Source organism: Macaca fascicularis, chromosome 12 (assembly GCF_037993035.2).
Source record: "Macaca fascicularis isolate 582-1 chromosome 12, T2T-MFA8v1.1".
NCBI classification, from domain to species: Eukaryota; Metazoa; Chordata; class Mammalia; order Primates; family Cercopithecidae; genus Macaca; species Macaca fascicularis.
In genome coordinates this window covers 4323667-4335961 of record NC_088386.1, presented here as the reverse complement: position 1 = coordinate 4335961, position 12295 = coordinate 4323667, and the positions used below count along the sequence as shown (strand labels likewise).

The window sequence follows — 12295 nt, the reverse complement described above, 5'->3', positions numbered from 1 at the left end:
AATACGAAAATTAGCCAGGCATCGTGGTGTGTGCCTGTAATCCCAGCTACTCGGGAGGCTGAGGCAGTAGAATCACTTGAACCCAGGAGGCAGAGGTTGCAGTGAGCCACAAGACCACACCATTGCACTCCACCCTGGGTGACAAGAGCAAAACTCTATCTCAAAAAAAAACATATATATACAAAAATTAGTGAGACAGCAGTGTGAGCCTGTAGTCCCAACTGCTCAGGAGGCTGAGGTGGGAGGATCATGTGAGCTCGGGAGGTGGAGGTTGCAGTGAGTGAAGATTGTACCACCGCACTAGGGCCTGGGTGACAGAGCAAGACTGTCACAATAAATAAATAAATAAATAAAATTCTTAGAAATAAATTTAACAGAAGTGTAAAACCTATACTCTGAAAACTACAAAACACTATCTAAAGAAATCTACAAAACATTATTTAAAGAAATCTACACATTATTTAAAGAAATCTACAAAACATTGTTTAAAGAAGTCTGAAAGAAATGGCAAGACATGAAACAAATGGCAAGACATGAAACAAATGGCAAGACATCCCATGTTCATGGACTGGAAGACTTAATACTGTTGAAATAAAAATACACCTCAAAGTGTACATAGATTCAGAGCAATCCCTGTCATAATTCCAGTGCAAAATTTATTTGTAGAAACTGATAAGCTGATTCTGAAATTCATATGAAAATGCAACAGACCCAGAATAGCCTAAACAATCTTGAAAAAAGAAAAAAGCTGGTGGACCCCCATTTTCCTGTTTCAAGACTTAGTACTATGGGAGAGGGGCCAAGATGGCCAACTAGAAGCAGTGATGCTCAGAGGCTCCCCAAAAAAAACCTTAATAAGCATGTGAATCCTTCACTGGTAGCCAGGGTATCCAAGCTCTCTCATCAAAATTGACTAGAAGGCTGGCATAATCCACGGAGAGAAGGAAGAACAGTAGTGCGGTGGCCCACCTGAGATCCACACGGGAAGGGAACCCCCTCCCCACAGCCAAGGGAAGTGGTGAGTGACCAGGCTACCCAGCTGGGGAAACTGTGCTTTTTCCACAGAACTGTGCAACCCACAGATCTGAAGATCCCACTCTCGAACCCATGCCACCGGGGCCAAGCGTCCCAACCCTGGTATGCACAGATTCCTACAGCCTCTCAGCTGGAATCCACTTAAGCCTACTGAACTCCCGAGGGGAGGGGCGACCAGCACTAGCTGCAGCTGCCTGCTGTCTAAGCCATTTGAGCTCCTTGGGGGAGGGGCAGCAGCCTGCACTGGGACTCACAACTGCCTAACAGCCTAAATTCCCTGGGTTGGGGAAGGGTGGTGCCCATTTCTATAGCTCCAGGCTGCACTTTTCCTTTGCTGGAGCCAGGGAGGTTGAATGGCTTGGTCCCAAGACTTATCCCCACAGCTCAACACACCAGCTGTGGCAGTCGGCAGCTAGAGTGCCTCTTCAAGTCTAACCCTGATCCATCCTTCTCCTCAGTGGTGGGGAATTCCCAACAGGATCTCCAACAATTCCAGCCAAAGGCTCAGGGACAGAACCCTGATCTCCCTGGGCCTGAGCCCCTGGGGGAAGGGGTGGCCACAGTCTCTGTGGACCAGCAGCTTTATCCTCTTCTCGAGGTAGTTCTGAGGAATCCAGGCAGCCCAGACTAGTGGGTTTCCCCCCAGCAAAACACACCCTCTCCACTAAGGGACAAAGTGCTTCATTAAATGGGTCCTGCTCCCCATGCCATCCAACTAGGTGAGAACCTCCAATAGGGATTGTCAGACACCCTATACAGGAGCAATCCTACTGGCATCAGGTTGGTACCCCTTGAGGTCAGAGGTCCCAGAAGAAGGAACAGACACCCATCATTGCTGCACTCCAGCCTCCTTGAGTGATATCTCCAGGCACAGGAGCGAATCAGATGAATAGGGCCTGAAGCGAACCCCCTGCAAACTGCAGCCGCCCTACAGAAGAGGGACCTGACTATTGAAAGAAAAACAAACAGAAAGCGACAACAACAGCATCGATAACAACAACAACAAAAAGGCCCCCACAAAACCCCCATCCAAGGGTCAGCAGCCTCAAGACTGAAACTAGACAAACTCACGGAGATAAGAAAGAATCAACAAAAAAATGCTGAAAACCCAAAAGACCTCAGTGCCTCTTCTCCTCCAAATAATCACAATGTCTCTCCATCAAGAGCATAGAACTAGATGGAGGATCAGATGGACGAATTGACAGAAGTACGCTTCAGAAGATGGGTACCACATAAACTCCTCAGCAAGTGCAAAAGAACTGAAATCATAACACTCTGACCACAATGCAATGAAATTCGATCTCAGGATTAAGAAACTCACTCAAAAGCACACGATTTCATGGAAATTGAACAACCTGCTCCTGAATGACTCCTAAGTAAATAATGAAATTAAGGCAGAATCAAGAAGCTATTTGAAACCAATGAGAACAAAGAGACAACGTACCAGAATACCTGGGACACAGCTAAAGCAGTGTTAAGAGGGAAATTTATAGCACTAAATGCCCAAATCAAAAAGCTAGAAAGACCTCAAATTGACACCCTAACATCACAATTAAAAGAGCTAAAGAGGCGAGAGCTAACTAATCCAAAAGCTAGCAGAAGACAAGAAATAACTAAGATCAGAGAAAAATTGAAGGACATAGAGACATGAACTACCCTCCAAAAAAATCAATGAATCTAGGAACCGGTTTTTGGAAAAAATTAACAAAATAGACTACTAGCTAGACTAATAAAGAAGGAAAGAGAGAAGAATCAAATAGACACAATAAAAAAATGATAAAGGGGGTATCACCACTGACCCCACAGAAACACAAACTACCATCAGAGAATACTATAAACACCTCTATGCAAATAAACTAGAAAATCTAGAAGAAATGGTAAGTTCCTGGATGCATACACCCTACCAAGACTAAACCAGGAAGAAATTTAATACCTGAATAGACCAATAGCAAGCTCTGACATTGAGGCATTAATTAATAGTCTACCAACCAAAAAAAGCCCAGGACTAGATGGATTCACAGCTAAATTCTACCAGAAATACAAAGATGAGCTGGTACCGTTCCTTCTGAAACTATTCCAAACAATTGAAAAGGAGGGACTCCTCCCTAACTCATTTTATGAAGCCAGAATCATCTTGATACCAAAACCAGGAAGAGACACAGCAAAAAAAGAAAACTTCAGGCCAATATCCCTGATGAACATCGACGCAAAAGTCTTCAGTAAAATACTGGCAAACCGAATTCAGCAGCACATCAAAAATCTTATCCACCACGATCAAGTCAGCTTCATCCCTGGGATGCAAGGCTGGTTCAACATACACAAATCAATAAACGTAATCCATCACGTAAACAGAACCAAGGACAAAAATTACATAATTATCTCAATAGATGCGGAAAAGGCCTTTGATAAAATTCAACATCCCTTCACATTAAAAAATCTCAATAAACTAGGTACTGATGGAACATATCTCAATATAAGAAGAGCTACTTATGATAAACCCACAGACAACATCATATTGAATGGACAAAAGCTGGAAGCATTCCCTCTGAAAACTGGTTCAAGACAAGGATGCCCTTTCTTACCACTCCTATTCAACATAGTATTGGAAGTTCTGACCAGGGCAATCAGACAAGAGAAAGAAATAAAGGGTATTCAAATAGGAAGAGAGGAAATCAAGTTATCTCTGTTTGCACATGACATTATTGTATATTTAGAAAACCCCATCATCTCAGCCCAAAAACTTCTTGAGCTGATAAGCAACTTCAGCAAAGTCTCAGTATATAAAATCAATGTGCAAAAATCACAAGCATTCCTTTACACCAACAATAGGCAAGCAGAGAGCCAAATCATGAATGAACTCCCATTCACAATCACTACAAAGAGAATAAAATATCTAGGAATACAACTAACAAGGAATGTGAAGGACCTCTTCAGGGAGAACCACAAATCACTGCTCAAGAAAATAAGAGAGGGCCGGGCGCGGTGGCTCAAGCCTGTAATCCCAGCACTTTGGGAGGCCGAGACAGGCGGATCACGAGGTCAGGAGATCGAGACCATCCTGGCGAACACGGTGAAACCCCGTCTCTACTAAAAAATACAAAAAACTAGCCGGGCGAGGTGGCGGGCGCCTGTGGTCCCAGCTACTCGGGAGGCTGAGGCAGGAGAATGGCGTAAGCCCTGGAGGCGGAGCTTGCAGTGAGCCGAGATCGCGCCACTGCACTCCAGCCCGGGCGACAGAGCGAGACTCCGTCTCAAAAAAAAAAAAAAGAAAAGAAAAAGAAAATAAGAGAGGACACAAACAAATGGAAAAACATTCTATCCTTATGGAGAGGAAGAATCCATATCGTGAAAATGGCCATGCTGCCTAAAGTAATTTATAGATTCAATGCTATTCCCATCAAACCACCACTGACATTCTTCACAGAATTAGAAAAAAATTATTTAAATTTCACAGAATTAGAAAAAAATTCTTTAAATTTCATATGGAATCGAAGACCCCATATAGCCAAGACAATCCTAAGCAAAAAGAACAAAGCTGGAAGCATCATGATACCTGACTTTAAACTATACTACAAGGCTACAGTAACCAAAACAGCATAGTACTGGCACCAAAACAGACATATAGACCAATGGAGCAGAACAGAGACCTCAGAAATAACACCACACGTCTACAACCATCTGCTCTTTGACAAACCTGATGAAAACAAGCAATGGGAAAAGGAACTCCTATTTAGTATATGGTGCTGGGAAAACCGGCTAACCATATGCACAAAACTGAAACTGGACCCCTTCCCTACACCTTATACAAAAATTAACTCAAGATGAATTAAAGACTCAAGTATAAAACACCAAACCATAAAAACCCTAGAAGAAAACCTAGGCAATACCATTCACACATAGGCATCGGCAAAGATTTCATGACAAATACACCAAAAGCAATTGCAACAAAAGCCAAAATGACAACTGGAATCTAATTAAAGAGCTCCTGCACAGAAAAAAAAAAAAAAAAAAAAAAAAAAAAAACTATCATCAGAGTGAACAGGCAACCTACAGAATGGGAGAAGATTTTTGCAATCTACCCATCTGACAAAGGTCTAATAGCTGGAATTTACAAGGAAATTGAACAAATTTACAAGAAGGAAACAAACAGTCCCATCAAAAAGTGGGCAAAGGATATGAACAAACACTACTCAAAAGAAGACGTTTATGTACCCAACAAACATATGAAAAAAAGCTCAACATCACTGATCATCAGAGAAATGCAAATCAAAACCACAATGAGATACCATCTCACACCAGTCAGAATGGTGATTATTAAAAAGTCAGGAATAGATGCTGGCAAGGCTGTGGAGAAACTGAAACACTTTTACACTGTTGTTGGGAATGTAAATTAGTTCAACCGTTGTGGAAGACAGTATGGCAATTCCTCAAGGATCTAGAACCAGAAACACCATTTGACCCAGCAATCCCATTACTGGATATATACCCAAAGGAATATAAATCATTCTACTATAAAAACACATGCACACATATTTTTACAGCAGCACTATTTACAATAGCAAAGACATGGAACCAACCCAAATGCCCATCAATGACAGACTGGATAAAGAAAATGTGGTACCTATACACCATGGAAAGCTATGTAGCCATAAAAAAGAATGAGATCATGTCCTTTGCAGGGACATGGATGAAGCTGGAAGCCATCATCCTCAGCAAACTAACACAGGAACAGAAAACCAAACACTGCATGTTCTTACTCATAAGTGGGAGTGAATATTGAGAACACAAGAATACAGAGAGGGGAATAACACACACCAGGGCCTGTTGGGGTGGGGGTTGAGGGGAGAAAACTTAGATGGGTCAATAGGTGCAGCAAACCACCATGGTGCGTGTACACCTATGTAACAAACCTGCACTTTCTGCACATGTATCCTTTGTTTCGTTTTGGTTTTTTTTTTAGAGGAAATAAAGAAAAAAAAGACTTAGTACAAAGCTACAGTAACCAAGACAGTGCAGTAATGGCATAATCATTGGCTTAGAATTAAGACCCAAATACCTATGGTCAACTGATTTTCATCAAAAGTACCAAGATAATTCAATAGGAAAAGGATTTAATAGTCTCTTAAACAAATGGCACAGGGACAACTGAATAGCCACAAGCAAAGAATCAATTTATACCTTTTTCTCATACCATATAAAAAATTATCTCAAAGATCTAAATGTAAATGCTAAAACTATAGACTCTTAGAAGAAAACATAAGGGTAAATCTTCATGACCTTGGGTTTGGCATAATGTCTTAAGATATGATCCCTAAAGTACAAGTAACAAAAGAAAAAAATTGATAACTGGACTTCATCAAAATTTAAAACTTTTATGCTTCAAAGAACACTATTAAGAAAGTGAAAACAAGGCCAAGCACGATGGCTCATGTATGTAATCCTAGCACTCTAGGAGGCCAAGGCAGGTGGATTGCTTGAGCCCAGCCTGTGCCACATAGCAAGACCCTGTCTCATTAAAAACTAAAAATAAAATTTTAAAAAAGAAAGCAAAAACAAGCCTTTGGATGGAGAAAATATTTGCAGAGCACATATCTGATAAGCGACTTGTACCTAGAATATATAAAAACTTACAAACCAGTAGAGGAAGGAAGGAAGGGAGGGAGGAAAGAAGGAAGGAAGGAGAGAGAAAAGAATGCAATTAAAAACTGGGCAAAGGATTTCAATGGACATATCTCCAAAGAAGATATACAAATGGTAAATAAGCACATGAAAATATGCTCAACATCATTAGTCATCAGGGAGAGATAGCACTTCACACACACTAGAATGGCCGTAATCAAAAGGACAAGTAATAACAAATGTTGACAGGGATGTAGAAAAATCAGAATCCTCTTACAGTACTGGTGGGGATGTAAAATGGTGCAGACACTCTGGAAAACAGTCTGGCAGTTCTTCAAAAGGTTAAATGTAGAATTACTATTTGACCCAACAGTTCCACTCCTAGATACATATCCAAGAGAAATGAAAACACATGTCTACACAAAACCTTACACACAAGAGTTCATAGCAGCATTATTCATTATGGCTAAAAGGTGGAAACAATCCAAATGTCTATGAACTGATGAATGGATAAGTAAAATGTGGTATAGTCATACACTGCAAAATTATTTGTCCATAAAAAGAATGAGGTACTGATACATGCTACAACATGGGTTAACCTTAAAAACATTATACTGAAATGTTTAAAGTGAAAGAAACCACCCATAAAATATCACATATTACATGATTCCATTTATATGACATGTCCAGAATAAACCACTCTATAGATACAGAAAGTAGCTTGATGGTTGCCTAAAGCAGGGGGAATAGGAGAGTTGGGGGCGATAGCTGATGGATATGGGATTTCTTTTTGAGGTCGTGAAAATGTTCTACAAGTTGACTGTGGTGATTTTTGCACACTTTAAATGAATGAATTATATGATATGTTAATTATATCTTAAGAAAGCTGTTACCCCCTCCATAAAAAGAAATCACAATAAATGTAAATGGACTAAATTATTCAATTAAAACACAAAGCAATGAGCCTCTAACATGGCTCAGCATAACACAGACAGGGCTGGGCTGGGGAAAGTTACTAAGACTCTCTTGGCTATCAGCCCAGTTTTCTTTTCTTTTCTTTTCTTTTTTTTTTTTTTTTTTTTTTTTTGAGACAGAGTCTCGCTCTGTCGCCCAGGCTGGAGTGCATGGCCGGATCTCAGCTCACTGCAAGCTCCGCCTCCCGGGTTCACGCATTCTCCTGCCTCCGCCTCCCAAGTAGCTGGGACTACAGGCGCCTGCCACCTTGCCCGGCTAGTTTTTTGTATTTTTTTTCTTACCACTCCAACTCTCAATCTCAGAAACAGCAGGCCAGGAGCACTGTCATTTCTCTACTCTTTTACTCACTCCTTCTGCAGACCTGAAAATGAAGACACTCAGACTAAACTGAAATGAGTCCATCTTCAAGGGGTCACTTCTGCCTAATAAATAAGTGACCCCCAAAGAGTTCAGGTCTCTAAAGGGGCCCACTGAAGGAATGACTGGTAACAAGAACTACTGGGAAATGGGCCACACCTCAAGCAAATCCAGCTACTGAATTGGGTACAATCAGCACAAGTGAACTGGAGGTAGAAATGATACAGTTTTCATCACTTTCTGGTGGTGGGTCATGGTACTAGTACTGGTGGGCACAGTACTTAGAGTTTGCTTGGATGTTAAGAGCACAGATTCTGGAGTTTGAATCTGGGCTCACAGTTTACTACCTGAATAACCTTTAGAAGTTAGGTCCCACTATGCCTCAGTTTCTTCACCCAAAAAATGGAGAAATAAGTTTCATGTAAGACTTGAAACTGTGCCTGGCACATGAAAAGAATTCTAGAAATACTGATGGTTATTACGTGTTATTATTACAGTTTCATAACACTAAGCTTATTTGACCTTATCATAACCCACGAGAGGAATGGGGATTGCTAATCTCCTTTACAGATGAGAAAACTGAGGTGCAGAGAGAATAAGTGACTAGCCCAAGGCTCCACAGGTGGCTGCAGAGGGCCAGTATTGGAGGGCAGCACTCCTGGTATCAGCCATCCTGCCGCTCTACCACACCCTAAACAGCATCTAGTGACCCAGATTATGATTTCTACTCTGCCAATCACCAGCTGCCTGACCTTAGGCAAGTCGCTTAGGTAACCACCCAGCTTTTTCCGTCTGTAAAATGAGAGGTGAGCTATATAGGTGAATTCTAAGAGCCCTTGTTTTGCTAACATTCTATGATTGCAAGGGGAGCGCAAGTGAACTGGATGTGATGGGTCACAGAACAATGAGCAATCTGGAGAGCGGGAAGAGAGGGTTTTTCTAGAACCATGTGTTCGAAATTGGGATTCCTCAGAGGGGTGGCCAGAAGGTGAGAGTTCCCACAAGTACCCTATTTGAGGGTTGGGGTAGTGCCACTCGGAGAGTAAAGGAAAAGAATTTTTCCTTTATTTCCTTTAATCTCCAGGTCCTGTCTGCGAATGGTGAGAAGGCACCAAGTGAGTCAGTTGTGACTCTCTGCTCTGTGCCCCAGGGCCCTGGGTGTGGTGAAGGAAGCTGTCTGAGCAGCGGGCAGGAGGAGCTGAGCTCAGGGTGAGGGCTGGCGGCAGGGCGGGTGAATGGAAAATACCCATCTGAACTGCCACACATCCTGACTGGATACAGGCTTTAACAGGGTCCCTCTCAAAGAAACCTGTGCCCATCGAACAAACTCTGGGTGAGGTGTGAGGATAAAAGCAGATGGCAGTAAGGGTGGATAAAAGAAAAATTAAATTACACTTCAGAAAGTAGGTTGTACTGAACCCATCAACAGCAAATAAGAAAACACTTTTTACTGTATTTGAAAGTTGCCATCCTGATATCTTATCAGATTCTACATAGAAGATCATTTTTGAGCCCTCTAAGCATTGGGGTGGGGGCGGGGGTTTGGAATTGTGTAGAGTTGGTGTGGCGGACTTGAGGAGGGACGATTGGGACTTCCCGGCATTAAAATTAAATTAAATTGGCCGGGCGCGGTGGCTCAAGCCTGTAATCCCAGCACTTTGGGAGGCCGAGACGGGCGGATCACGAGGTCAGGAGATCGAGACCATCCTGGGTAACACAGTGAAACCCCGTCTCTACTAAAAATACAAAAACTTAGCCGGGCGAGGTGGCGGGCGCCTGTAGTCCCAGCTACTCGGGAGGCTGAGACAGGAGAATGGCGTGAACCCGGGAGGCGGAGCTTGCAGTGAGCTGAGATCCGGCCACTGCACTCCAGCCTGGGTGACAGAGCGAGACTCCGTCTCAAAAAAAAAAAAAAAAAAAAAAAAAAAAAAAAAAATTAAATTAAATTTTAATTCCTGGCAGAACTAAAATTGCTCCACGCGCGTCGGTTTTTCCGTTAATGAGGTGTGGGGCCTCTCCGTCACGTTCATTGACTGAATGGCTGATGGAACGAAGGAATGACTGAAACGAACTCTGGGCAGAAGGACAGGGCTGGGTGGGAGCAGAAGGGGGCGTTCTCGGAAGACGCCAAAAGCCCCCATCCCAGAAATAACAGCGAGTGCTGGGCCGGGCACCCGGGGAGGCGGGTGATGGGCAAAGGCATCGGAAGGCGCCGCCGCGACTCGGGTTCCCTGCCCCCGCCACGAAGGGCGCAACGGAGGTGGGCGTGGGAAGGGCAGCACTCAGGCTCCGGGTGGGAAGCGCGCGGAATTCGCCGGCCCGAACGCCCGGGCGGGTGGCTGGGACCCCTGGGTTCTTCCCGCGTCCCTGCCTCCCGTCCCGGCGCGAACTCCAGGTGTCGACCCCAACTCCGGCTTAGAGTCTACGGAACCCCGAGCTCCGTCCCCTCTCCCCCCGCCTTTACAAAACACAAAAAGGACTAGAAATGAATACAACACAGTCTCGGCTACCGAAGGACACCGAGCTCCGCAGAGCCCAGCGCTCCCCGCGGGCCGGCCCCGGGCCGCAGCCTCCTCCGCCCCGGCTCCGGGGGTCCCGCCCGCGCTCCACTCCCCGGCCCCGGCGGCGTCCACCAGGCGCCCGCTGCCCCTCCCCAAGTCTCCCGCTCCGGGTCCTCAGCTCTGGTACCCTCCCCGCAGTCCCATTCCTGGTTTCCCTCCGCGGCGCCCCCTCCCCAGGTTCCCCAACCAGGCAACCCCGGCCTGGGTCCCTCCCCGGGACCCGTCCCTGGAGACACTGCCCGCCGCCTCTCGGGCTACCACTCGCCGAAACCCCATCCCTGACTCCCCCCCCCGCAACCTCCTCCCTAGGGATCCCTGCTGGGGCCCCTCCAGGGGACCCCTCCCGGCCGCCACCTCCCGAGACACCCATTCCCCCTGCCTCTTCCCAGCCGTTCCTTTCTGGCCCCGTTCCTGAGCTCCCTCTGCCTGCTGCCCCTCTCCGGGGTCTCCGTCTCGGAGACCCCTCCCCAACGCCCCCGCCCCGCTCCCGGTTCCTGCCTCCTCCACCCCGGATCGCCTTCCCGGCGTCCTCTCCTCAGCGCCCCTTCCTGCGAGCCTTAACCGGACAACCCCAGTCCAGTTCCCCCCACCCACCGCGGCGCCCCGTGCCCGGGGAGCCCTGCCCGCCGCCCCTCCCTGGGACTCCCTCACCCGGCTCCCCTCCCTGGCGCCCTCCCGCCCGCGCCGTCAGCCCTCTGGGCAGCAGCCCCGGCTGGCTCCCTCCCGGCGCGGCGAGCGCTACCTGGATCTCGTGGATGCGGCTGAAGCCGTCCCTGTAGAAGAACTCCGCCAGGTTGGCGAGGGTCCGCGGCCCCGGCATGGCGGCGAGGCTCCGGGGACCCTCGGCCCGGCCCCCAGCCGGCGGCGCCCCCGGCCGCCCCGCGCCTTTGTCCTCGGCCCGCGCCCCAGCCGGGAGCCGTGCGCCTGCGGGTTGGGGCCGCCGCGGGGCCGCGCCACCCAGGAGCCCACCCCGCTCGGGCGCCGGCCGCAGCCCGGCTCTCAGGATCCGCGCCAGCAGGGCCATGGCGCGCGTCTGCATCGGCTTGTTTGAGCAACTCTGTTTCGGGGGCTGCCCTTTCGGTTGCTGTTTCCTGCGTCTTAACTTGTCGGAGCAATGCTTCTCCGCACTCCTGCTGCCTGGGCATCAGTTTACACAGACCCTTATTAAAGGCTCCGTCCCCTGGGGCTGGGGAAAAGGCTGTGATTAGACTGCAAGAGAATGAGGCTATTATTATTTCTTCACATCATATTAATTCACACTTCAGCGTTGCTTGAAACCACCAAGTTTTAAGGTCAACCCCACTTCCAACCATGGCCAAAGAAAGAAAAGCCTACCGGGGTTTTTTAAATTATGACCGTCCTTCGAAATGACTACTGAAGGTATACTAAATAAATCTTTGGTCTTTTTGGCATTTTAGAAGCAGTTCTTTATGGTTTCAACTTAAATCATTGTAACTCAGCGTTCAAAGGGGGGAACAAACGTGAGACGATTTTGCACGTAGTTCCTACCGTTGTAAAATGACCACATTATTATCTTGCCACAAGCTTTCATAAAGACAATCACGGTCGTTTACGATGGCTCTCCCTGGGCTCATCGCTTTTATTCCGCACACCATGGGAAGCAGTGAGGACTAAGTGAGGGTGAGCGACTTTGAGCATGGGGCGTTTGTCTGGTCCCTCACAAGGACGGGTCCTGTTGCACAAGGCTTGGAGAAGAGAAGCCACCTCCATGCCGAGGAGAGGAGAGG

At 46.4% G+C, this 12295-nt stretch overlaps 1 protein-coding gene across 6 annotated transcripts in view; it reads right to left on the bottom strand.

The window, feature by feature from the left end:
* CYP27C1 (cytochrome P450 family 27 subfamily C member 1) overlaps positions 1-11584 on the bottom strand; it is a 32992-nt gene extending 21408 nt beyond the window's left edge. For 5 of the 6 annotated variants that reach the window (XM_065525349.2, XM_074008789.1, XM_065525350.2 and 2 more), the window contains exon 1: positions 11290-11475. Coding sequence is in view for 1 of the 6 variants with exons in the window: in XM_065525351.2 (XP_065381423.1) it covers positions 11290-11571 (282 nt within the window). In the remaining 5 variants the exon portion in view is untranslated. Of the gene's footprint in view, positions 1-11289 lie in introns of all 6 variants that reach the window. The other variant, XM_065525351.2, reaches the window with a different exon arrangement.
* Positions 11585-12295: the final 711 nt, after the last annotated feature.